Raw genomic sequence first — 26,089 nt, forward strand, 5'->3', positions numbered from 1 at the left:
TCGTGAAATCAGTAGATGTTCATTGAAAAGGAGAATTAACTATGTGAAAAAATTTAACATCTATATGGTCCTAGAAATACTGTAAATTTAGGTGAGTTGTCTCTTGTTATGTAACGTATTATAGGAGGAAAGGCACTGCTTTCTGTGAAATCTCTATCTACCTCAGGGTCCTGTCACAATCAGAAGTTACCTGTCGTTTGTGTTTTCTGTCCTCTACTGTTGCATCAGGTCTATTGCCTTCATCATGAGAATGGAGAGGACCACTGGTGGCAGCATGGGGGGGGGGCCAAAAGGGAGCCTGGAGTTTTAGGATTGGATATTTTGTAGAAGTGGGAGGAGCCTAAGAGGGGTTGTGAAGCAGAACTTCTGTTGGCCCTTATCAGCTTGAGGGAGACTCTGTGTGTGGGATGTCTTGAGTGTCCCAGGACCTGCCTCTCACCTTGTCTACCATTGTATTCACAGCTTAGTCCCCAGTGGTAGGCAAAGCTCATGTTCTTAACATTTGTATTATGCTGTCTTTATCAGGAGCTACATGCACATGAAGTATTGTTTCAAGTATGTGATATCACGCATAGACTCAACAATGCTTACTCTTCCCAGATTTTGGACTTTTTTTTACGGTTCCTTTTCTTTGGTAAAGGTAATGAGCAAAAGTACATGAAGTACTATGTAGATAGATTCCATAATGATGTTTCACAGATGTTAAGAGATGTTATACATCTCTCTTAACCTTACTTTGTCCAGTTAAAAAAATTGATTTGGTTTTCAACTAATTTTGGACTTTTTAATAAAAGCAGTATAGGTACAACATGGTTAAAATGGTATAAAAAGGGTGTATACAGTGAAAGATAAGTTTCTCTCCCACTCATCCCTTCTCCCATATATTCGCTAGGTTTCATTTATCTTTCTGTGCCCTTGGAGACTAGCTATATCTCTGTCTCCCTCCCCCACTTAGGTATGCAAATTGGAACATTACTACCCTTCACTTGTGTTTGTTTTACTTAACTATACCTTGCAGATTGTTCCATGGTAGTTCATTGAGTTTTTATTACTTTTCCTGAGATTGTTTATAAATTGGTTATGATTGGTTGTTCACTTAGAATTATTAGTATTTGCCTTAGAGTTAAATTAGTATGGTTTATGTAAGTATGTGCTTTATAGTTGAATGTTTTAAAATATATAAAGCAAGCGGTAGGGAAAATAGGTAACCATTTCAGGATTAAGGGCCTCATGAAACTTGAAATTTTCTCACTCTGTCGCCCAGGCTGGAGTGTAGTGGTGCTTTCTTGGCTCACTGCAAGCTCCGCCTCCCGGGTTCACGCCATTCTCCTGCCTCAGCCTCCGGAGTAGCTGGGAGTACAGGCGCCCGCCACCACGCCCGGCTAATTTTTTGTATTTTTAGTAGAGATGGGGTTTTACCGTGTCAGTCAGGATCGTCTTGATCTCCTGACCTCGTGATCCACCCTCCTTGGCCTCCCACAGTGCTGAGGTTACAGGTGTGAGCCACCGCCTGGCCAGGGGAAACTTGAAATTTCTAGGGTTTAAATAAAATTTGTATTTCGGTGTAGAAAACCACCATACCCAAGGTTACTCCTGCAACAACAAACAATATATGCATATTCAGATATTCAAGAACTGATTCACATTTGAGAGTTTTACAGAGATTACAGAGTTTTAGAATGAAGCCTTAGAGATGCAATTTAGAATCTTATGTTGACTAGGCAGGTAAATATATATTTATTGCATTTAACTAACTAGGTAGATAGTTAGATGAGCTTAGATACTAGAATATCCTTTAAAGGAAAACCCAAGACATTTTTCATATCTGAAGCATCCTACAAAAATATCTGCTTTTAAAAATGGATATGTTTCTAGCGTGGGCTACAATACAAGACTCCGCCTCTACAAAAAAAAATAAAAAAATTAGCTGGGTGCAGTGGGTTATGCCTGTAGTCCTAGTACTTTGAGAGGCCAAGGCAGGAGGATTGCTTGAGCCCAGCCTGGGCAACATAAAGAGACCTTGTGTTTACAGAAATTTAAAAAATTTAGTCGACCATCGTGGTGCACACCTGTAGGCCCGGCTACTCAGGAGGCTGAGGTAGGAGGATCACTTGAGCCTGGTAGGTCAAGGCTGCAATGAGCTGTGTTAGCACCACTGCACTATAGGCGTGGCAACGGGGTGAGGATCCTGCCTTAACATCCCGCTAATCCCCCACAGTGGGTATGTTTGATGTTAGACACAGATCATTATAAAGCTTACTTAAGCTAACAAAATCCATGTAAATTTTCTCCGGTGTGAGTGAATAGGTTGTATTGGTATATAGGTGAATGTTCTTTTTAGTTTTTGAGACGGAGTCTCGCTGTGTCACCCAGGCTGGAGTGCAGTGGTATTATCTTGGCTCACTGCAACCTCCTCCTCCCAGGTTCAAGCAATTCTCTGCCTCAGCCTCCTGAGTAGCTGGGATTACAGGCATGCGCCACCACGCCCTGCTAATTTTTGTATTTTTAGTAGAGATGTGGTTTCACCATCTTGACCAGGCTGGTCTTGAACTCCTGACCTTGTGATTCACCCACCTCAGCCTCCCAGAGTGCTGGGATTATAGGCGTGAGCCCCCGCACCTGGCCTGAATGTTCTTTTTTTGTTGTTTTTTTGAGATGGAGTCTAGCTGTGTCGCCCAGCCTGGAGTGCAGTGGCACGATCTCTGCTCACTACAATCTCCGCCTCCTGGGTTCACGCCATTCTCCTGCCTCAGCCTCAGGAGTAGCTGGGACTGCAGGCACATACCACCATGCCTGGCTAATTTTTTGTATTTTTAGTAGAGACGGGGTTTCACCATGTTAGCTAGGATGATCTCAATCTCCTGATCTTGTGATCTGTCCGTTGCAGTCTCCCAAAGTGCTGGGATTATAGGCATGAGCCACTGTGACCTGCCTGAATGTTCTTTTTTTTAAGAAGGTATGTCCTGTGATTGACTGTCATGATGCCTGCAACTTTGAAATGATTCAGAGAAACAGATTATAGATAGCAAATACGGTAAAAATGTTAATTGAATTCAGATTTAGCTATATTTTGTGTCTTTGAAATTTTCCATGATAAAAACTTGGCAGGAGGGAAGCATACCTCTTTAAAGTTAATACAATTTTCACAACTTGACTTGTGTTATTTCTTAAATTGCAAGCAGATACACACCTTTTCACAGATTTAGTCTGAAAACATTCTTCCTTTTGACCCTTATGATTGAAGTGACTTTCATGTAATTTATTTATTGAGAAGATTGTGAAAAAAGAAAATAAGTGAATTGCTTTTAAAATTAAGGAAAAAGTGTGGTACATTTTATTAAGCTGTGAATTTTTGAGCATTTTGACCACTAATAATATAATTTTTTTAAATAAAAGAGTTACTACTATGTAATACTTTATTTTATTTTTTGAGACAGAGTTTTGCTCTTGTTGACCAGGCTGGAGTGCAATGGCGTGATCTTTAATTTAATTTAATTTAATTTTATTTTATTTTATTTTTTGAGACAGAGTTTTGCTCTTGTTGACCAGGCTGGAGTACAGTGGTGCGATCTCCACTCACTCCAACCTCTACCTCCCGGGTTCAAGAGATTCTCCTGCCTCAGCCTCCCGAGTAGCTGGGATTACAGGCACCTGCCACCACACCCAGCTAATATTTTGTATTTTTAGTAGCAATAGGGTTTCACCATGTTGAGCAGGCTGGTTTCGAACTCCTGGCCTCAGGTAATCTACCCGCCTCGGCCTCCCAAAGTGCTGGGATTGCAGGAGTGATCCACCACGTCCAGCCATATGTAATACTTTAGTAAATAAAAATTAAAAGGAATTGATTGACATTTTCAGTCTTGTTTTTATGGCTAGAGATGAGTTAAAAAAATAAAATAAAATTTTAGGGTCAGGAAAAGATTTTTTATTTGGACTTTAGAAAAATCAGAGACCAGTTTTCTCTCTTCTGCTTTTTTATTTAGCAGGGAAAATACTGCAAAATCTCCCCAGTTCTTTGATATGAAAAGGGAGTAGGATGTGGCAGCAGTTATATTTTCAGATTAATGATTAGAAGAGATTTCAGGTCAACAAGTGATTTGCAGAGCCATAAAGATAATGCTTTGATTATGTATTATTTACAGCTGGAAACGCTTACTTTCTCTTGCTGCTTTGAACTGTGGAAGGGATGAGATGTGATAAGCTATGTGTGGGTGTGGGTGTGGTTTGTTTTCTGTAAGATATAGTATTGAGTTCATGCCTGCCAAAAGTTGCTTAAATTATTCCATATCTGATTTTGAGGTACTGTCATGTTTCTGTCTTGATTTGTACTTCATTGCCAACTAATTAATATCAAAGCATTGTTGTTTTCTAATGGAGAATATGGTTACTATGCTTTGCTTACATGGAGCAGAATGTCAAGTGGTAATCTTAATTAAGTATTTATAAGATCATATTCATGTTAGTATATTTCTAGGAATAACACAGCCTTTTTTCTTCTTTTGTAGCATAAGCAGTACTATAATGGATGTAGACAGCACAATTTCCAGTGGGCGTTCAACTCCAGCAATGATGAATGGACAAGGAAGCACTACTTCTTCAAGCAAAAATATTGCCTATAATTGTTGTTGGGACCAGTGCCAGGCTTGCTTCAACTCTAGCCCAGATCTGGCAGATCACATCCGTTCCATACATGTAGATGGTCAGCGAGGAGGGGTTGGTTTTGTCATTTCTTTTTTTCACTCCCTGTTTTCGTTAGTTTTATTATAATTGCTAGTTAGGCTTTTTTGCTGAAAGTAATTTGGGATTAGTTTTACACAGGCTTAATTTTTTCAAGTGAATTTTTAATAAGTATTTCCCATATACTTGATAGAATCAAATAAAAATAGGATATGTGTTGGATTTTAGTTTGCTTTTAGATACGTTATTTTGAAGAAATTAGACTTTTAAAAATATAGTAGGTGACAGTATTATAAATGAATACAGTGTATTCCAGGGTTCTGATGTTTTGAGTTGAGAACATTTAGAATTAGCACTGTCTTGGTTTTCCTTTGTTAGAGGATCCTAAATTATTCCTGATGCTTAAATTAACTGGGGAGACTATTGGTACCAGGATTAGTATATGCAATTCTATTAAATGACAACCTGAACTCATTATTTGTGAGTGAGAGTTGATAATCTTTCCCAGGTCTTGACAGAACTGATTTAGATGGAAAGTTCTGATTCGTCAGTATTGACCTGTATCCTTTCAGGAATACATTTAATTGTGTCAGTTCATGTAACTTCTATTAGGTACTGAATAAAGAGCTAAGCAAATGGGTAAGCCAAAAGTAATGTGCCAGAACATTAATTTATACATTGTTTCAGCTTTACCTAGATTTTTGTTGAATAGTTATCACACTTAGTGCATTTTTCAGAAATTAATGTCACAGTGTAAGGGCAGGTAATTTATTAGTATTAGGCCACACATTTCTTATCAGCCTGCCATCACTATTGAAGAACAGATAACTAACATAGTAAAAACCATCATGGTTTAAGTTAGTGGATAACTGTTTCCAAGGTTCTGTTGATACTTAGAGTATAGTACTGATCTTTTTTTTTTAAACATCCAGCCAAGTCAACATTTCTAACATTTTAAGCAGTGATATCATACTTGAATTTTTTTTTTTATTTTTTATTTTGAGATGGAGTCTTGCTCTGTTGCCCAGGCTGGAGTGCAGTGGCGTGATCTTGGCTCACCATAGCCTCTGCCTCCTGGGTTCAAGTGATTCTCCTGCCTCAACCTCCTGAGTAGCTGGGATTACAGGTGCTTGCCACCATGCCTGGCTAATTTTTGTTTGTATTTTTAGTAGAGATGGGGTTTTGCTGTGTTGGCTAGGCTGGTCTCGAACTCGTGAACTCAAGTGATCCGCCCGCCTTGGCCTCCCAGAGTGCTGGGATTATAGGCATGAGTCACCGTATGTGGCCGAAATTTCTTTTAAGACATATTCTTCCCTGTCACAATATATTATAATGTGTCAGCAGTCTTTTGATTACTCAAACTTGATAAGTAAACACTTGTACATTTGTCTTCTTGTTAGAGTTAATAGGTATGATGTCTGAGTAACCAGTAAAATGTTATACTTAGCTATGATTTGTTAATTAACTGTGTCCATCATATGGTATTTTCAGTGTAAAACCCAGCTCAGTGGTTAGGCTACTTTGGTAACCCAGTCTTCTCCCCCAAGCCGTATGTCAGATACTTAGAGTGAAATATCTTAGCAAGTTGGTTTTCTGGCTTTTGTAGATCTGCTTTTTGTAAGCCAGTGCTTGATGTCTCTTGGTATATACCATTTTTGAGCATCATGGCATGATGCTTTTTTGTCACTTGACTTAGCAACTGTATATAGAATCATGAGCTATTTGGAAGATCACTGGGCTTCGCTTGATGTGGGAGATGTGGGAGCGGTAGATGTGGGAGCGGGAGAATTTCACATTTCTGAGTCTTGGAATCCCGCAAGTCGAGTTGGCATACAACCTGATGAGAATTTCACCCCTTTCCAGATTTTTAGAAAAAATGCAATTACAGTCTGATTTTTATTTTTTTTTAAATTAATTACTTTTTTTTTTTTTTTTTTTGGAGACAGAGTTTGGTTCTCGTTGCCCAGTCTGTAGTGCAATGGTGTGGTCTCAGCTCACTACAACCTCTGCCTCCTGGGTTCAGGTGATTCTCCTGCCTCAGCCTCCTGAGTAGCTGGGATTACAGGCGTGAGCCACCATGCCTGGCTAATTTTTTTTGTATTTTTGGTAGAGACGGGATTTCACCATGTTAGCCAGGCTGGTCTCGAACTCCTGACCTCAGGTGGTCCACCCGCCTCGGCCTCCCAAAATGCTGGGATTACAAGTGTGAGCCACCGCACCTGGCCAAGACTGATTTTTAAAATAAATACATCATGTAATCACAGTAACTATATACATGTACATTGCTGATATTATAGAATTAGACATGAAATGTTGGCATTTGTCCCGTAAGTGTAATATTGAAATGAAAAATCTCCCATGTCATTTCTTGAACCCTTATTCAAAATATCACTTGATTACCAATAATAAGATTCTGTAGCTGATTTTAAGAGTAATGCTGTTTGGCCAGGCGCGGTGGCTCGTGCCTGTAATCTCAGCTCTTTGGGAGGCTGAGGCAGGCGGATCACGAGGTCAGGAGTTTGAGACCAGCCTGGCCAATATGGTGAAACCCCATCTCTACTAAAAATACAAAAATTAGCTGGGTATGTTTGTGTGCCCCTATAGTCCCAGCTACTGGGGAGGCTGAGGCAGAAGAACCGCTTGAACCCGGGAGGCGGAGGTTGCAGTGAGCTGAGATCGCACCACTTCACTCCAGCCTGGGTGACAGAATGAGACTCTGTCTCAAAAAATAAAATAAAAAGAGTAATGCTATTTTGACCAAAGATAGGAGTCCTGATCTTTGAAGGACATTATTTGCTAAACTATAAATGTGAAGGATCAAATAATGTAGAAAATGCATCCCAGTTTTTTCCTACACACCAGTCATTAGGATATAGACTATGGTTTGTTTGTTTGTTTGTAGAGATGAGGTTTCACCATGTTGCCCAGGCTGGTCTCCAACTCCTGGACTCCAGCGATCTGCCTGTCTTGGTCTCTGAAAGTGCTGAGATTACAATAGACTATGTGTTTTGAATGATAAAATATGAATGAGAATTTGAAAACTTGATACTATTATAAAAGACAAGAAAACTCGATCTGATTTTGTGCTTTGAGATTGACTTTTGTGTTTGTTTTTTCTTTTCTTTTCTTTTTTTGAGATGGAATCTCTGTTGCCCCGGCTGGAGTGCAGTGGCACGACCTCAGCTCACTACAACCTCTGCCTCTCGGGTTCAAGCAATTCTCCTGCCTCAGCATCTCAAGTAGCTGGGATTACAAGTGTGCACCACCACGCCCAGCCAATTTTTGTATTTTTAGTATGGATGGGGTTTCACCATGTTGGCCAGGCTGGTCTTGAACTCCTGACCTAAGGAGTTCCTGAGGAGGACCTGATCATCCTCCTCAGCCTCCCAAGGTGCTGGAATTACAGGCGTGAGCCACCATGCCTAGCAGGTTTTGTGTTTTGAAGAGTAATTGTTGGTTGGAACATCAGATTTTTTTTCTTTGAAATGAACTTTAAGAAAACAAAAAATTTTCGGCTGGGCACAGTAATCCCAGCACTTTGGAAAGCTGAGGCAGGTAGATCGCTTGAGCTCAGGAGTTTTCAGGCCAGCCTGGGCAACATGACAAAATCCTGTCTCTACAAAAATTAGCTGGGTGTGGTGGCACACGCCTGTGGTCTTAGCCACTCAGGGGGATGAGGTGGGAGAATTGCTTGAGCCTAGGAGGTTGAGGTGCTGTGAGATCACGCCACTGCACTCCAGCCTGGATGACAGAGTGAGATCCTGTCTCAAAAAAAAAGAACAAAAAACAATTTTAATGTACAGTTCAGGGGCTTTAAGTACATTCACCTTATTGTGTAATCATCACCCATTGTCTCCAGAACTTGTAAATTATCATCCCAAATTGAAATGTATATCCATTAAACAAACTTACTGTCTGCTCCCACTAGCTCCTGGTAACCACAGTTCTACTTTCTATCTCTTTGTGTTTGACTGTTGTAGGTATCTAATACAAGTAGAAAACACCTGATTTTGTTGGCCTAATTATTTTTTTAGATTTCTTATTTCTTCTTTCTCTCTTAAGTGTTAAAGTGTCATCATGGAACAGAAACAGATGAGGAAAAAATTGGTAACCCTAGAATTTATGCTTCTGATTATTGAAAGATGACAATTTTACTGGAGCAGTAAGTTAGCAAGATGTAAACTATATTAATTTATGTTCTTTTTCTCATTCCACTATAATCTTTGCCCTGGGGAGAAAAGCAAAACCATTATATAACCACTTAGCATTGTTTTTTTCCCCCTTTTAAGCTGTTTATGTTGCTATGTTCATGTGGACTTCTTTGGAGGCTGAAGTCAAGTGGAGTTTAGATTTTCCTGGCCTGATTTCTACATTAAAATCAAACTAATCATTTAAACACCAAATTATGAATACACTTTTTTTTTTTCTTAGAGATGAGGTCTCACTGTGTTGCCCATGCTGGTCTTGCCTTGGCTTCCCAAAGTGCTAGGATTACAGGCGTGAGCCACCATGCCCCGACCAGTACACCTTTTTTAAAAAAAAATCATGAGAGTGCTTTCTACAATTTCAAAAATAAAAACAAAACAGGCAAAAAGAGAATCAAACTTATCTTTAGTGTTAAAGATGATAGAATTTTGCTCTTGTTGCCCAGGCTGGAGTGCAGTAGTGCAATCTCCGCTCACTGCAACCTCCACCTCCCAGGTTTGAGTGATTCTCCTATGTCAGCCTCCTAAGTTGCTGGGACTACAGGTATGCTCCACCACACCTGACTGACTTTTGTATTTTTAGTAGAGATGGGGTTTCACCTTGTTGGCCAGCCTAGTCTCGAACTCCTGACCTCAGGTGATCCACCTGCCTCTGGCTCCCAAAGTGCTGGGATTACAGGCCTGAGCCACCGTGCCTGGCCTAGGTCCGTTCTTCTGTGTGTGACTGATTTCTGAAGATTAGGCTCTGAGTTATCTTACTAATCAAATTTCAAATCCCAATGTCCTCTTAATGTACACCTAAGTCTTGGAAAGTGGGGAACTTATAGGACTTTAGAGGCTCAGTGTAAAATATATTACTGCTCTTTCTTTCTCAGCTATTTCTCACATAAAAACAATTTCTGGAAAGCTGTTTAGATTTCTTGATACAGGATTTATTTTCTGTGTCATTTCAGGTTTACTTTTGCATATATTCTTTGGTGTGTTTTTTTGCTGAGAGGCAAAGCGAGGCGATTTTGGGCAAGGGAGGAATATGATACAATGTTATTGGAAGACTTGAATGAGTCCAGTTAACTATAGCGCTCAGGAAGTCAAGGTTGCAGTGAGCTATGATTGTGCCTCTGCCTTACAGCCTGGATGATAGAGCAAGATTCTGTCTCATTTAAAAAAAAAAAAAAAGAAAAGAAAAATAAGGCTTGATGGTATCATGGAATCATCCGTCCACCCCCTCTGCCTGACTTTTGTGTTTTTTTTTGTTAATGAGACAGAGTCTTACTATGTTTTCCAACTCCTGGGCTTAAGCAGTGCTCCCACCTCAGCTTCTTGAGTTCCTGGGATTCCAGGCAAGTACCACCACACTCAGCTGGCCTACCTGACTTTAGATGGTGTCGCTCTTTTCTTTTTGTGTCATTTTACTGAAAACAAGACATTTACTCAGTATAATTAGGCCTTTATTTTGGCATGTAGATTATTCCGTTAACTTACTCTGCGTTTATATTTGGCTGATTTTAATTTACTGGTAATAACTGAATTTCCTTGTGCATACTTACTCAGGCAGGTTAACATTGCATTTTTTTGCAGTGGATTTTTCATTTATTTACAGAAAGATTTCATGGATTCATTTGTGCTCTTCAGGTGCATAGGTGTTTGTGCGTTTGTCTGTACTATCATACAAGCCATTTTAAGTATAGGCCATTCAAATACATTCAGATACATACACTGGTACAAGGATGCACTGGTTCATACACTGGTTCAAGGATATTGACCAAAGTGAAGGAGACTCAGACAACTCTTGGCTCCCAGGTTTGTACCGTCCTTACTCACTTTGGGTGTTTTGGAGAAGATTCCTGAAGGTAAAACCTATTCTGATAGAAACTCAGTACTTTGTAGAGTTCTTAACAGAAAGCCGAAACCTCCCTGTAACACTGAAATTTTAGACATCTACATCTCATGTGTGAGGCCCTTGTAAACTTGAAGATTTCTTTGGCAGTCCAAAATATATATGTATGTTTTTTGAGATGGAGTCTCTTTCTGTCACCCAGGCTGGGGTGTAGTGGGGCCATCTCAGCTCACTGCAACTTCCGCCTCCTAGGTTCAAGCAGTCCTCCTGCCTCAGTCTCCCAAGTAGCTGGGATTACAGGCATGTGTCATCACACCTGGTTAAGTTTTTGTATTTTTAGTAGAGGTGGGATTTCACCATGTTGGTCAGGCTGGTCTTGAACTCCTGACCTCAAGTGATCTACCCACCTCGGCCTCTCAGAGTGCTGGGATTATAGGTGTGAGCCACTACACCTGGCCCAAAGATACTCTTTTAATGGCTGTGTGAGTTAAAAATTTTTTTTCTTAGACATTCTGGCAGGAAAACCTGATGGCAGTTATTTTGAGAAGGAACCTTCGGTGTCTAATATAAACCCAGTTATTTCATTGACTGATCTTTCTGAGATAATATAACTTCTATTTTCATAGTGTTTTGGACTTACCAAATGTGTGCTCAGAGTATTTCTGATGAAAAGGGAAGTAGATGATTCTTCCAAGATTACATAGCTGCAAAGTGAAAGAGCTGGACTGAATTCAGTTTATCTTCTTTCAAAAAAATATTTATCTAGGATCCCACTGTTGGCTCCAGTCGGAGTGCAGTGGCATGATCTTAGCTCACGTAGCCTCAAACTCCTGGACTCAGGCAGACCTTTTACCTCAGTGTAGTAGCTGGGACTATAGGCATGCATCACTATGTCTGGCTACTTTAAACGTTTTCAGAGTTGGGATCTTGCTGTGTTGCCCATACTGGTCTGAAAATCTGTCTTGTAGCCATCATCTTGCCTCAGCCGCCGGAGCAGCTGGGATTCTAGGCACGAGTCACTATGCTCAGCAGGTTGTTTTCTATTTCTGTTATGTCTAATACAGCCTAATACGACACAATTTGCTGTATCATGAGAGACTAGACTTTGGACCCCTGTGTCTTATTCTGTTAAAATAGCCAGACCTTAATTCATTTCAAAATAGAACCATGGCAAATTATATTCTTGAACATACTCCTTCCAAATTTGGATATAATTGGAATCCTATGGTATTTGATTTTTCAGAGTTAATCTTAACAGTAGGAGAGTTTCTAAAAATAGTATAAAAATATTTTTCACATGTTATACATCTAAAAAGTCTCAGGTTTGAAGAAGACCCTTTCGTCAGATTTGGGAATATTTTTATCAAAACGTCATCCTAATACAGGTTAGGAAAGGAAATAATAGCCTCGAACAGTTTTGTGTTGTTTTTATTGTGGATCTTTCTTTTTTCTTTTTTAAGATGGAGTTTTGCTCGTTTCCCAGGTTTGAGTGCAATGGTGCAATCTCAGCTCACTGTCACCTCTGCCTCCCGGGTTCCAGCGATTCTCCTTCCTCAGCCTCCTGAGTAGCTGGGATTACAGGCGTGTTCCACCACACTCGGCTAATTTTGTATATTTACTAGAGACATGGTTTTACCGTGTTGGTCAGGCCAGTCTCGAACTCCTGGCCTCAAGTGATTCACCCACCTCGGCCTCCCAAAGTGTTGGGATTACAGGCGTGAGCCATTACACCAGGCCTTTTTTGGATCTTTCTAAACATTTCACCCCAATATAGCTAAACACAGTTAACTTTGATCTCTTTACACCTACTTCATTTGGTATAAAATTCACTAGGTTGAAGATTTTGGTTTTTCTTTGAATCTGAAGGTGTTGTCTTAATTGTGTTACTAGAGATTATTCCATGTAGAGTCTAGACCATAGTTACTAACCAAGGCCATATCAGATGTAATTTCAGACCTGCCATTATCTCTATAGTCATGTTTGCTCATAGGAAAAAAAAATAGAAGCCGGATACTTCTGTTTTCACGAAATTTAGTGATTGAGTATTGATAGGTAGAGGCAGTGCTTATTTCGAAGGAACTAAATTCTATCTTTAAGAGTATTGCAGAGTGGGGCGGGGAGGGGTCACTTAAGAATCCTTTTAACGTGGGCCGGGCGCGGTGGCTCAAGCCTGTAATCCCAGCACTTTGGGAGGCCGAGGCGGGTGGATCACGAGGTCAGGAGATCGAGACCATCCTGGCTAACATGGTGAAACCCCATCTCTACTAAAAATACAAAAAAAAAAAAAACTAGCCGGGCGTGGTGGCGGGCGCCTGTAGTCCCAGCTACTCGGAGGCTGAGGCAGGAGAATGGCGTGAACCTGGGAGGCGGAGCTTGCAGTGAGCCGAGATCGCGCCACTGCACTCCAGCCTGGGTGACACAGCGCGAGACTCCGTCTCAAAAAAAAAAAAAAAAAAAAAAAGAATCCTTTTAACGTTAAGGAGAATCCTTCTGTCACAAAAGTTGTTACAGGAATGATGTTGATATTGTTCCCAAATACTTTCTTTAAGGCATTTCTGTTTATGTATTAGGTTGGTGCACAAGTAATTGCCTTTTTTTCAGTTACATTAATGGCAAAAACAGCAATTACTTGCACACCAAACTAATAGTATGATTTCTGAGAGAATTTTAAACCAACCCCTGATTCCTCCTCTTTATTACTTGGATTGAAAAATAAGACTTTGAGTCTAGTGGTAGGTGTTTTTTTGTTTTTTTTGTTTTTTTTTTTTTTGGAGACAGGATCTATCTCTTACTGCCCAGGCTGGAGTGCAATGGCATAATCATAGCAGCTCACTGTAGCTTTGCCCTCTCTGGCTCAAGCGATTCTCCCACCTCAGCCTTCTAAGTAGCTGGGACTACAGGTGGACACCACCATGCCTGGTTAATTTTTGTATATTTTGTATAGACAGGGTTATGGCATGTTGCGCAGGCTGGCCTCATTCCTGGGCTCAAGCAGTCCTCCTGCTTTGGCCTTCCAAAGTGCTGGGGTTAGAGCTGTGAGCCACTGTGCATGGTGAGTCTAGTAGTCTTGATTTCAAAAATTGATAGCATTAATTACCCATGTGTGATTATTAAACAATATTGAATTAATTTCTATAGCATTTAAGTTTTTTGTTTTTTGTTTTTTGCTTTTTTTTTTTGGGAGAGAAGATCTCACTCTGTCACCTACACTGGAGTGCAGTAGTGCCATCATGGCTCACTGCAGCCTTCATCTCTTGGGCTCGATCAATCATCCTGCCTCAGCTACCGCACCCCCCCCTCTACCGCCCCTGAGTAGCTGGGACTACAGGTGCATATGCCATTATGCCTAGCCAATTTTTTTTGTTACTTTTGCAGAGACAGGGTTTTGCCATGTTGCCCAGGCTGGTCTCGAACTCCTGAGCTCAAGCCCTCCCCGTCGGCCTCCCAGAGTGCTGAAATTGCCGGTGTGAGCCACCACATCGGGTGCATATAAGTATTGCTTTGTATTTTTTTCTGTTCCTAGATTTATTTTTAAAAGTTACTTTTAACTCTGAGAACCTTGGCCATTAGTTTATAAACATGTTCTAGGGTTGGGAATTTTGAGTGTAAAGGAGGTAATGTTATGAGTTCCTTTATCTCATACTTAAAGAAACTAGCAAATTCGTTGTGGAGTCAGGATGTAGTGACTTCTCTAAACAGTCTTGTCAAATGGCAGTGTTGGTATTACCTTGTTATACCTATTTGACATAAGATGATATTGTTTTTGAGTAAAAATTGACCTCAATTATTTGTTTATAGACTGTCAGTTTTTCTAGTCTATTAAAAATTTTTATTTTAGGCTGGCTGAAGAAAGATTGTATATCTGTCTTGTGTTCTATATGTATGTAGTGTATTACAGTCTTCAAAGTGTGACTCTATGATTGTTCTTACCTTAGAAAAGAACAGAGCCTTTAAATGGTTCTTTCAAGATAATGATTGTGGTAGACCCTTTTTTTCCTGATGTTGGGAAGCAGTTTTCAGTGTTTGGTTTGATGGAAATATCATCAGTTAGGAAACTGACATGTCACTGGTAGGAAGATGATAAAGATTAGTTTGTTAGTTTTGGTGCTTTCCACACCTAGTTATACTTAGTACCCTGAACCTAGAATGTGGATCTGTGATGAAATTATGGTAGCTCATGTCTGTTGTTTTTATTACTATATTAACTTAATATTTTGTATTCAATTTGTTTCATAACAAAATTTCATATTTCAGACAGGGTCTCGAATATGTCTCTATGTCATAATCGAGATAGAAATAATTCTTCATGATTACAACAATATAAGAACAAATATTGTTAGTATGCTTGTGAGACCAGGATATCACCAGTAAAAAATTGTAATTTGATAATTTTCATTCATTCTTTGAAGTTGAAAATACCAGTGTCTTCCAATTAATATTTATTGGTCATTTCATTAATTTTTTATGCCTTTATATTTTCCTGCTATTTAAAATTAATAGATGTTTGTTCTTTTGTGCAGTAAATACAAAAATGTAAATAATGGCCCATGGTCTCAGTTCCGAGGGATATATTGCTAATGTTATATATGTTTCCTTCTGAATGGTATTCTGTGATGTGTTCCTATTCCTTACTGAAGGTGTGGTCAGTAGCATTAAGGGTGGCTCATACTAGGATGTTTTGACAGTTTATATTAAGCATTTTGATTGGCTTGTACATTCTATAGCTCTTGTCAGTTGAAGACTTGTAACATGTTAATTTGAATGTATGAGGAATCAAACTCTTCTTGAGATAAGTCATGAAAATTAATATGGGTTTGTTTTTCTTAACAGGTATTTGTTTGCCTGTGGAAAGGTTGTAAAGTATATAACACTCCATCTACCAGTCAAAGTTGGTTACAAAGGCATATGCTGACACACAGTGGAGACAAACCTTTCAAGGTAAGGATGTATGTGTATAAATTTTATTTATTTATTTGTTTATTTATTTATGACACAGAGTCTCACTCTGTTGCCCAGGCTGGAGTGCAATGGTGCCATCTTGGCTCCCTGCAGCCTCCACCTGTTGTGTTCAAGCGATTTTCCTGCCTCATCCTCCTGAGTAGCTGGGACTACAGGCGTATGCCACCACACCTGGCTAATTTTTGTACTTTTAGTAGAGATGGTGTTTCACCATGTTGGCCAGGCTGGTCTCAAACCCTTGACCTCAGGTGATTCTCCCGCCTCGGCCACCCAAAGTGGTGGGATTACAGGCATGAGCCACTGCGCCTGGCTGGCTTTTTTTTTTTTTTTTGAGAGAGTCTCGCTCTGTTGCCAGACTGGAGGGCGGTGGTGCGATCTCAGCTCACTGCAAGCTCCGCCTCCCAGGTTCACACCATTCTTCTGCCTCAGCCTCCCGAGTAGCTGGGACTACAGGTGCCCGCCACCACACCCGCCTAATTTTTTGTATTTTAGTAGAGACAGGGTTTCATCATGTTGGCCAGGATGGTTTCAATCTCCTGACCTCGTGATCCGCCTGCCTCGGCCTCCCAAAGTGCTGGGATTACAGGCATGAGCCACCACGCCCGGCCTGTTGTTTTCTTTTAAATGTTAGCTTAAGCTGACATGTTTCCTAATAGGCATAATTTTGCTCCTCTAAATTTTTTTAAAAACAACCATTTGTTTTAACATTCTTGTACATACATTGAATTTCAAAAGTAGATGGAGATTAAGCTCGTTTGATCTGTTTTTTTCTATTTGAAGTACAGAAGTGTTGCTGTTGGATTAGGGTCTTGAAAATAGCTAGTGGTAGACTAATGAATGGAAGCCATGTTGGTTTTTTTTAATACTTGGTGGTCTGGTTATGTTTTCTTACTGTCAAAGGTTTTGACATTTTCATTAGCAAACAACATTGACTATCATATAAAATAAATAAGTTGTAGGACATTAAAGGACTTGATTCTTTTCACTCAGTTTTGAGGTCACACTACTGAGTTTAGTTGTAATTAGTTGTAAATCACTTTTGTCAAATTAGATGTATTCTGGGAAGTCTTTATAAAGAGCAAGTTTCTGCAAAAATCTTTTCCATTTATCTTTATGAAAAATATTTTGGTTTCTATTTATGGAAAGTAGCATATACCATAGAGATTAAAAGTTTGTGTTTAAAGGAGTTTAATAGTTATTAAAACCACATTTACTGGAATGAATACTGTGCCAGTAACTTCCCTTGGGTTTTGTAGAGAGTGAGGTAATTCTTATGGAGTTGCTTTTAAAAACAACTTTTTTGGAAAAAACAATCAACAAAACATTATAACAAAAGTTTACAGTAAGAATTATTTGTCTCTCTCTTGTTCCTGTTTCCCCCCTTCCTCCCAAATATGTATTTATTATTTGTTTCTTGTGATTTTTTCTGGTACTTCCTTATGCATCCACAAGCAGATAAATACGTAGTCTCATTCTCCTTTCTTACCCAAAGTCTAGTAAATTACTGTCTGTACCTTGCTTTAAAAAGAAACAAAGTTAATTTTAGAGCAGCTTTAAATACACAGATTACTTGTTTTTCTATAAACCAAGTTTCTTCCATTCTTGAAATATTATATGGTATATATGTACCTTGCTTCTTTGTTTTAATTTGAATAGTCTCCCCCCCACCACAAGATGGAGTCTTGCTCTGTCGCTCAGGCTGGAGTGCAGTGGCATGATCTTGGCTCACTGCAACCTCCCCCTCTTGGGTTCAAGCGATTCTCCTGCCTCAGCCTCCCGAGTAGCTGGGATTATGGGCACATGCCATCACGCCCAGAAAATTTTTGTATTCTTAGTAGAGATGGGGTTTCACCATGTTGGCCAGGCTGATCTTGAACTCTTGACCTCGTGATCTGCCTACCTCGGCCTCCCAAAGTGCTGGGATTAACCACATCTGGCCCTAATTTGAATAGTTTTTGGGTAGCAGGTGGTTTTTGGTTACATTGAATAAATTCCTTAGTGGTGATTTCTGGGATTTTGGTGCACCTGTCACCTGAGCTGCGTACACTGTACCCAGTGTGTAGTCTTTTATACCTAACCACCCCCACCCTTCCCTCCTAGTCCCCAAAGTCTATTATATCATTCTTATGCCTACTCACAGCTTAGCTCCTAATTACAAATGAGAACAAAATGATACTTGGTTTTCCTTTCCTGAATTACTTCATTTAGACTAATGGTCTCCAACTCCATCCAGGTTTCTGTGAAAGCCATATTTTGTTCCTTTTTATGGCTTGAATAGTATTCCATGGTGTGTGTGTGTGTGTGTGTGTGTGTGTGTGTGTGTATCTATATCACATTTTCTTTATCCACTTATTGATTGAAGGACATTTACACTGGGTCCAGTTTTGCAGTTGCAAGTTGTGCTGCTATAAACATGTGTGCAAGTGTCTTTTTCATATAATGACTTTTTTCCCTCTGGATAGGTACCCAGTGGTGGGATTGCAGGATCAAATGGTAGTTCTACTTTTAGGTATTTAAGAAATCTCTGTACGGTTTTCTATAGTGGTTGTATTAGTTTATATTTTCACCAGCAGTGTAAAAGTGTTCCCTTTTCACCATATCCATGCCAACATCTATTGTTTTTTGCCTTTTAAATTGTGGCCATTCTTCCAGCAGTAAGGTGGTATTGTGTTGTATATCTTCTTTTGAGAAATGCTTATTCATGTCATTTGCCCACTTTTCGATGGGATTATTATTCTTTTTTTTTTTTTTTTTTTTTTTTTTTTTTTGAGACGGAGTCTCGCTCTGTAGCCCAGGCTGGAGTGCAGTGGCCGGATCTCAGCTCACTGCAAGCTCCGCCTCCCGGGTTTACGCTATTCTCCTGCCTCAGCCTCCCGAGTAGCTGGGACTACAGGCGCCCGCCACCACGCCCGGCTATCTTTTTTTCTTGTTGATTTGTTTTTAGTTCCTTATTGATTCTGGACACTAGTCTTTTGTTGGATGCATAGTTTGCAAATATTTTCTCCCATTCTGTGGGTCGTCTGTTTATTCTGCTGATTATTTCTTTTTATGTGCAGAAGCTTTAGTTTAATTAGGTTTCATCTGTTTATTTTTGTTCTTGTTGCATTTGCTTTAGGGTTCTTGGTCATAAACACTGTGCCTAAGCCAATGTCTGGAAGAGTTTTTCCAATGTTATCTTCCAGAATTTTTATGGTTTAAGGTGTTAGATTTAAGTCTTTGCTCCATCTTGAGTTGATTTTTGTGTAAGGTGAGAAATGAGGATCCAGTTTCATTCTTCTGCATGTGGCTTGGCAGTTATCCCAGCAGCATTTGTTGCAAAGGGTATCCTTTCCCCACTTTATGGTTTTTTGTGTTTATTTTTTAGAGACTCAGTCTCACTCTGTCACCCAGACCAGAGTGCAGTGGCGTGATCTTGACTCACTGCAACCTCTGCCTCCCAAGTTCAAGCAATTCTCCCGCCTCAGACTCCTGAGTAGCTGGGATTACAAGTGCCTGCCACCATGTCTAGCTAATTTTTGTATTTTTAGTAGAAACAGGGTTTTACCCTGTTGGTCAGGCTGGTCTCGAACTCCTGACCTGAAGTGGTCTGCCTGCTTAGGCCTCCCAAAATGCTGGGATTACACGCGTGAGTCACCAATATTTGACTTTAATTTTTGGGATCTCTATTATGTTGGTCTATGTGTCTATTTTATTCCAGGACCGTGTTGTTTTGGTAACCATAGCCTTGCAGTATAGAAAGTCAGATAATGTGATGCCTCCAGATTTATTCTTTTTGCTTAGTCTTGCTTTGTCTATCTGGGCTCTCTTCCGGTTCCATATGAATTTTAGGATTGTTTCTAGTTCTGTGAAGATTGATGATAGTACTTTGATGGGAACTGCATTGAATCTGTAGATTGCTTTTGGCAGTATTGTCATTTTTGCAATATTAATTCTACCCATCCCTGAGCATGGGATGTGTTTTTCATTTGTTGGTGGTGTTGATGATTTCTTTCAGCAGTGTTTTGTAGTTTTGTTTGTAGACATCTTTCACCTCCTTGGTTAGGTGTATTCCTAAGTATTTTATTTTTTTGTAGCTGTTGTAATAGGGGTTAAATTCTTGATTTTTTCTCAACTTCGTCATTGTTGGTGTAGAGCAGTGCTACTAATTTACGTTGGTTTTGTATCCTGAAAGATTACTGAATTTGTTTGTCAGACTACAAGCTTTTTGGATGAGTCTTTAGGGTTTTCTAGATATACGATCATATCATCAGCAAACAGCGACAGTTTGACTTCCTCTTTACCTATTTGGATGTCCTTTATTTCTTTTCTCTGATTGCTCTGGCTAGGACATCCAGTCCTTATGCTGAATGGAAGTGGTAAGAGTGGACATCCTTGTCTTCTCATTTCTCACGGTGAATGCTTTCAACTTTTTCCCGTTCAGTAGAATATGGGCTGTGGGTTTGTAATATATGCATTTTATTACGTTAAGGTATGTTACTTCTATGCCAGTTTTGCTGAGGGTTTTAATCATAAAGGGATGCTGGATTTTTTTGTTACATGCTTTTTCTGCATCTGTTGAGATCACATGATTTTTAAAAAAATTCTTCTTATGTGATACATCACATTTACTGACTTGTGGATGTTAAACCATCCCTGCATCCATGGTATGAAACCCGCTGATCATGGTGGATTGCCTTTTTGATAGGCTGTTGGATTCGGTTAGCTAGTATTTTGTTGAGGATTTTTGCATCTATGTTATCAGGGATGTTGGTCTGTAGATTTATTTTTTTGTTATGTCCTTTCCTGATTTTGGTATTAGGGTGATACTGGCTTCACAGAATGATTTAGGGGAGGATTCCCTCTTTCTCTGTCTTTTGGAATAGTTTCATTAAGAATGGCACCAAGTCTTTTTGAATGTCTGATAGAATTCATCTGTGAATCCAACTGGTCCCAGACTTTGTGTTGACAATTTATTATACTGTTTCAATCTCTCTACTTGTTATTGGTCTGTTCAGAGTTTTTATTTCTTCTGATGTAATCTAGGAGGGTTGTATATTTCCCGGAGTTTATTCTCTCCTTTAGATTTTCTAGTTTGTGCATGTAAAAGTATTCATAGTAGCCTTGAATCATCTTTGTATTTCTGTGGTATCGGTTGTAATATCTTTCATTTTGTTTCTAATTGAGCTTATCTAGGTATCTTTCTTCTTTTCTTGGTTAGTCTCATTAATGGTCTATCAATTTTATCTTTTCAAAGAACCAGCTTGTTCATTTATCTTTTGTATTTTTGTTGTTCTTTTGGTTTCATTTAGCACTGTTCTAATCTTTGTTATTTATTTATTTTCTTCTGCTGGGTTTGGGTTTTGTTTGTTCTTTCTTGTTTCTCTAGTTCCTTGAGGTATGACCTTAGATTGCCTATTTGTGACCTTTCAGACTTTTTTTTTTTTTTTTTCTTTTTTTTGAGACAGAGTCTCACTCTATCGTCCAGGCTGGAGTGCAGTGGCATGATCTCAGCTCACTGCAACCTCTGCTTCCTAGGTTCAAGTGAGTCTCCTGTCTCAGCCTCCCAGGTAAGCTGAGATTACAGGTGTGGGCCACCATACCCAGCTAAGTTTAGTATTTTTACAGGGTTTCACCATGTGGCCTAGATTGGTCTCAAACTCCTGACCTCAGGTGATCCACCTGCCTAGGCCTCCTAAAGTGCTGGGATTACAGGCGTGAACCACCTTGTCTGGCATTTGATGTAGGCATTTAATGCTTGAACTTGTCCTCTTAGCACCGCTTTTGCTGTATCCCAGTGGTTTTGATAAGTTGTGACATTATATTATTGTTCAAATAATTTTTTAATTTCCACCTTGATTTCATTGTTGACTCAAGGATTATTCAAGAGCAGGTTATTTAATTTCCATGTATTTGTATAGTTTTCAGGGTTCCTTTTGGAGTTAATTTCCAGTTTCATTCCACTGAGGTCTGATAGGATACTTGATATAATTTAGATTTTCTTAAATTTATAGAGACTTGTTTTGTGACCTGTCATATGGTCTGTCTTGGTCTATCCATGTCCTGATGAAAATAATGTATATCCTGGCCAGGCATGGTAGGTCTCACACTTTGGGAGGCCAAAGCAGGTGGATGGCTTTAGCTCAGGAGTTTGAGACCAGCCTGGGCAACATGGTGAAACCTTGTCTCAACAAAAAACAAAGGATTAGCTGAAGATGGTGGTGCATACTTGTAGTTCCAGCTACTCGGGAGGCTGAGGTGGGAGGATTGACTGAGCCTGGGAGGCAGAGATTGCAGTGAGCCAAGATTGCGCCACTGCACTTTAGTCTGGGTGACAGGCCTCAAAAAAAAAAAAAGTATATTCTACAGTTTTTGGGTAGAATGTTCTGTAAATACTTGTTAAGTTCATTTGTTACAAGGTGTAGTTTAAAATCCATTATTTCTTTGTTTACTTTTGGTCTTGATGACCTGTCTAATGCTGTCAGTGGAGTATTGAAGTCTCCCACTATTACTTGGAAAACTTACTTGAGGGGAATAACTGAGGAAAACTTACCCTGGCCTTGCTAGAGATGTAGACATCCAAATATAAGAAGCTCAAAGAACAGCTGAGAAATTTATCGCAAAAAGATCATCACCTAGGCACACAGTCATCAGGTTATCTAAAGTCAAGATACAATTATTATTACATTATTATGTTGCTAGGATTGTTATTTGCTGTGTTTATTGTGTTGCTGTCTGTCTTATTTCTTAGGTCTAGTAATTGTTTTATGAATTTGGAAGCTCCAGTTGGATGCATATATATTTAGGATTGTTATTTTCCTATTGGACTAATTCTTTTATTATTTAATGTCCCTCTTTGTGTGTGTGTGTGGTTTTTTTTTTGTTTTTTTTACTATTGTTGCTTTCAAGTCTGTTTTGTCTGATACAATAATAGCTACGTCTGCTTGCTTTTGGTTTCTATTTGCATGGAGTATCTTTTTCCACCCCTTTACTTTAAGTTTATGTGAGTCCTTATGTGTTAGGTGAGTCTCTTGAAGACAGCAGATACTTAGTTGGTGGAATTTTATCCATTCTCCCATTCTCTATCTTTTAAATGTAGCATTTAGGCTATTTACATTCGGCATTAGGATTGAGATACGAAGTACTGTTGTATTCATCATGCTTGTTGTTGCCTTAATAGCTGTTTTTTTTTTCCTTCATTGTGTTATTGTTTTATAGGTCCTGTGAGATTTATGCTTTAAGGAGATTCTTTTTTGTCTTGTTTTTGTCATGGAGTCTTGCTCTGTTGCCCAGACTGGAATGCAGTGATGCAATCTTGGCTCTCTGCAACCTCAGCCTCTCGGGTTCAAGCAATTCTGTCTGCCTCACCCTCCCAAGTAGCTGGGATTATAGGTGCCTACCACCACACCTGGCTCATTTTTGTATTTTTTAGTAGGGACAGGGTTTTGCCATGTTGGCCAGGGTGGTCTTGAACTCCTGACCTCAGGTGATCTGCCCACTTCGGCCTCCCAAAGTGCGGGGATTACAGGCATGAGCCACTGCGCCCAGCCGAGGAGGTTCTGTTTTGGTGTGTTTTGAGCTTTTATTTCAAGATTTAGAACTTCTTTTAGCATTTCTTGTAGTGCTGGCTTGGTAGGGGCAAATTCTCTTGGCCTTTGTTTGTCTGAAAAAGACTTGATTTCTCCTTCATTTATGAAGCTTAGTTTTGCTGGATACAGTATTCTTGGCTGATAATTATTTTGTTTCAGGCAGCTGAAGATGGGACCCCAGTCTCTTCTGGCTTGTAAGGTTTCTGCTGAGAAATCTGCTGTTAATCTGATAGGTTTTTCTTTATAGGTTATCTGATGCTTTTGTCCCATAGCTCTTAATATTCTTTACTGCATCTTGACTTCAGATAACCTGATGACTGTGTGCCTAGGTGATGATCTTTTTGCGATGAATTTCTCAGCAGTTCTTTGAGTTTCTTGTATTTGGATGTCTACATCTTTAGCAAGGCCAGGGAAGTTTTCCTCAGTTATTCCCCTCAAGTAAGTTTTCCAAACTTGTAGATTTCTCTTCTTTTTCAGAAACACCAGTTATTCTTAGGTTTGGTTGTTTGATGTAATCCCACATTTCGTGGATACTTTGTTAATTTTTTTAAAAATTATCTTTTCTTTGTCTTTGTCTTTGATTGGGTTATTTTGAAAGCCTTGTCTTTGAGCTCTGAAATTCTTTCTTCTACTTGTTCTAGCCTGTTGTTGAAACTTTCCAGTGCATCTTTTTTTTTTTTTTTTTTGAGATGGAGTCTCGCTCTGTCGCCCAGGCTGGAGTGCAGTGGCCAGATCTCAGCTCACTGCAAGCTCCGCCTCCCGGGTTCACGCCGTTCTCCTGCCTCAGCCTCCCGAGTAGCTGGGACTACAGGCGCCCGCCACCACGCCTGGATAGTTTTTTGTATTTTTTAGTAGAGACGGGGTTTCACCGTGTTAGCCAGGATGGTCTCGATCTCCTGACCTCGTGATTCGCCCGTCTCGGCCTCCCAAAGTGCTGGGATTACAGGCTTGAGCCACCGCGCCTGGCCCCCATCTTTTTTTTTGGGGGGGAGACCAAGTCTCACTCTGTTGCCCAGGCTGGAGTGCGGTGGTGCTATCTCCACTCACTGCAGCCTCCGCCTCCCAGGTTCAAGTGATACTCTTGCGTCATCCTCCCGAGTAACTGGGATTACAGGTGCCCACCACCACGCCCAGCTAATTTTTGTATTTTTTTTTTTAGTAGAGACAGGGTTTCATCATCTTGGCCAGGCTGGTCTTGAACTCCTGACTTCACGTGATCCACCCGCCTCTGCCTCCCAAAGTGCTGGAATTACAGGCATGAGCCACCATGCCTGGCCTCCAGTGCATTTTCTGTTTCTCTAAGTGTGCCTTTTATTTCTAGAATTTGCAAGTTGTGATTGTCCTTCCTTCCTTACTTTCTTCCGTCCGTCCGTCCTTTTTTAAATTTTTTTTATTTTTTGAGGCAGAGTCTCATTCTGTCACCTAGACTGGAGTGCAGTGGCACAATCTTGGCTTATGGCAACCTGCAACCTCCACTTCCTGGGTTCAAGTGATTCTTGTGCCTCATCCTCCTGAGTAGCTGGGGTTACCGGTGCACCCCAACATCGCTGGCTAATTTTTGTACTTTTAGTAGAGATGGGGTTTCACCATGGTGGCAAGGCTAGCCTTGAACTCCTGACCTCAGGTGATCTGCCCGCCACAGCCTCCCGCAGTGCTGGGATTACAGGCATGAGCTATGGTGCCCAGCCTCCAGTGCATTTTCTGTTTCTCTAAGTGTGTTTTTTATTTCTAGCAGTTGTGATTGCTGTTTCTTTATGATGTCTTTTTCTCTGGAGAATTTTTCGTGCATATCCTGTACTGTTGTCTTTAATTTAGTTTTCACCTTTCTCTCATATTTCCTTGAGTAGCTTAATAATCAACCTTCTGAATTCTTTATCTGGAAATTCAGAAATTTCTTCTTGGTTTGGATACATTGCTGGGGTTATAGAACCCTGTTTTGTTGTATTACCAGAATTTCTTTTCTGGTTCCTTCTCATTTGTTTAGAGTATTTCAGTGGAAAAGACCAGATCTCAGGGCTTGCTGTCTCCCACTTCCTCTAGGGATGGGGCTTCCTGAGAGCTGGACTGCGGTGATTGTTATTCCTCTTCTGGGTATAGCCATCCAGCAGCAGGGCTACCAGGCTCTGGGATGGTGCTGGGGAATGCCTACAAGGAGACCGGTGATGTGATTCATCTTCAGGTCTCCAAGCTTGTGGATACCAGCACCTGCTCTGGTGGAGGTGGCACAGGGGAGTGAAGTGGACTCTTTGATAGTCTTCGGTTGTAGATATGTTTAGTGTACTTGCTTTCTTGAATACTGGTTATGCTAGCAGTGAGCTTGTAATGTGGACACACTCAGGACCTCTGGCTGGCCAGGATGTTGCAGGCAGTGGAATTAGCTGCTGTTTTCCCCTTCTTGGGATCTGGGTTATTCTGTCATGAGTTGCTCTAATGGCCTCAGTTGGTTGGCCTCCAGCCAGGAGGTGACACTTTGAAGAGAGCACTAGCTGCAGTAGTAGTAAATAGGGAGATTGCTTGCCCTAAGTTGGTCTGGGCAAGTATTTTGGTTTCTTGGGAGATGGGTGGGGCTGTGTTTCCTGTTCAGCTAAAGGGGCAGGTAGAGAAATACCATCAGGTGGGAGCAGGGTTAGGTGGAATTAGGCTCAGACTCACTTTCCTTGGGTTCTGCTTGCCACAGCCACTGTGGGAGATAGGGTGTTGGTTCTCAGGCCAGTCGGGTTATGTTCCACAGGGGATTTTCGCTGCCTCTGCCGTGTCATATAGTTTACCAGCGAAATGGGGGATTGTGAGAGACCTGGTTGCGAGAGACCTCGTTCAGCTCCCACGCAGTGGGTGAAGCCACTCAC

At 40.3% G+C, this 26,089-nt stretch overlaps 1 protein-coding gene across 5 annotated transcripts in view; it reads left to right on the forward strand.

The window, feature by feature from the left end:
• AEBP2 (AE binding protein 2) overlaps positions 1-26,089 on the forward strand; it is a 116,543-nt gene that overhangs the window by 18,587 nt on the left and 71,867 nt on the right. For all 5 annotated transcript variants that reach the window (XM_009180334.4, XM_031650327.1, XM_031650324.1 and 2 more), the window contains exons 2-3: positions 4,506-4,713; positions 15,550-15,657. In XM_009180334.4, coding sequence (XP_009178598.2) covers positions 4,506-4,713; positions 15,550-15,657 — 316 coding nt within the window. The remainder of the gene's footprint in view (positions 1-4,505; positions 4,714-15,549; positions 15,658-26,089) is intronic.

This window comes from Papio anubis, chromosome 9, assembly GCF_008728515.1.
Source record: "Papio anubis isolate 15944 chromosome 9, Panubis1.0, whole genome shotgun sequence".
NCBI lineage: Eukaryota > Metazoa > Chordata > Mammalia > Primates > Cercopithecidae > Papio > Papio anubis.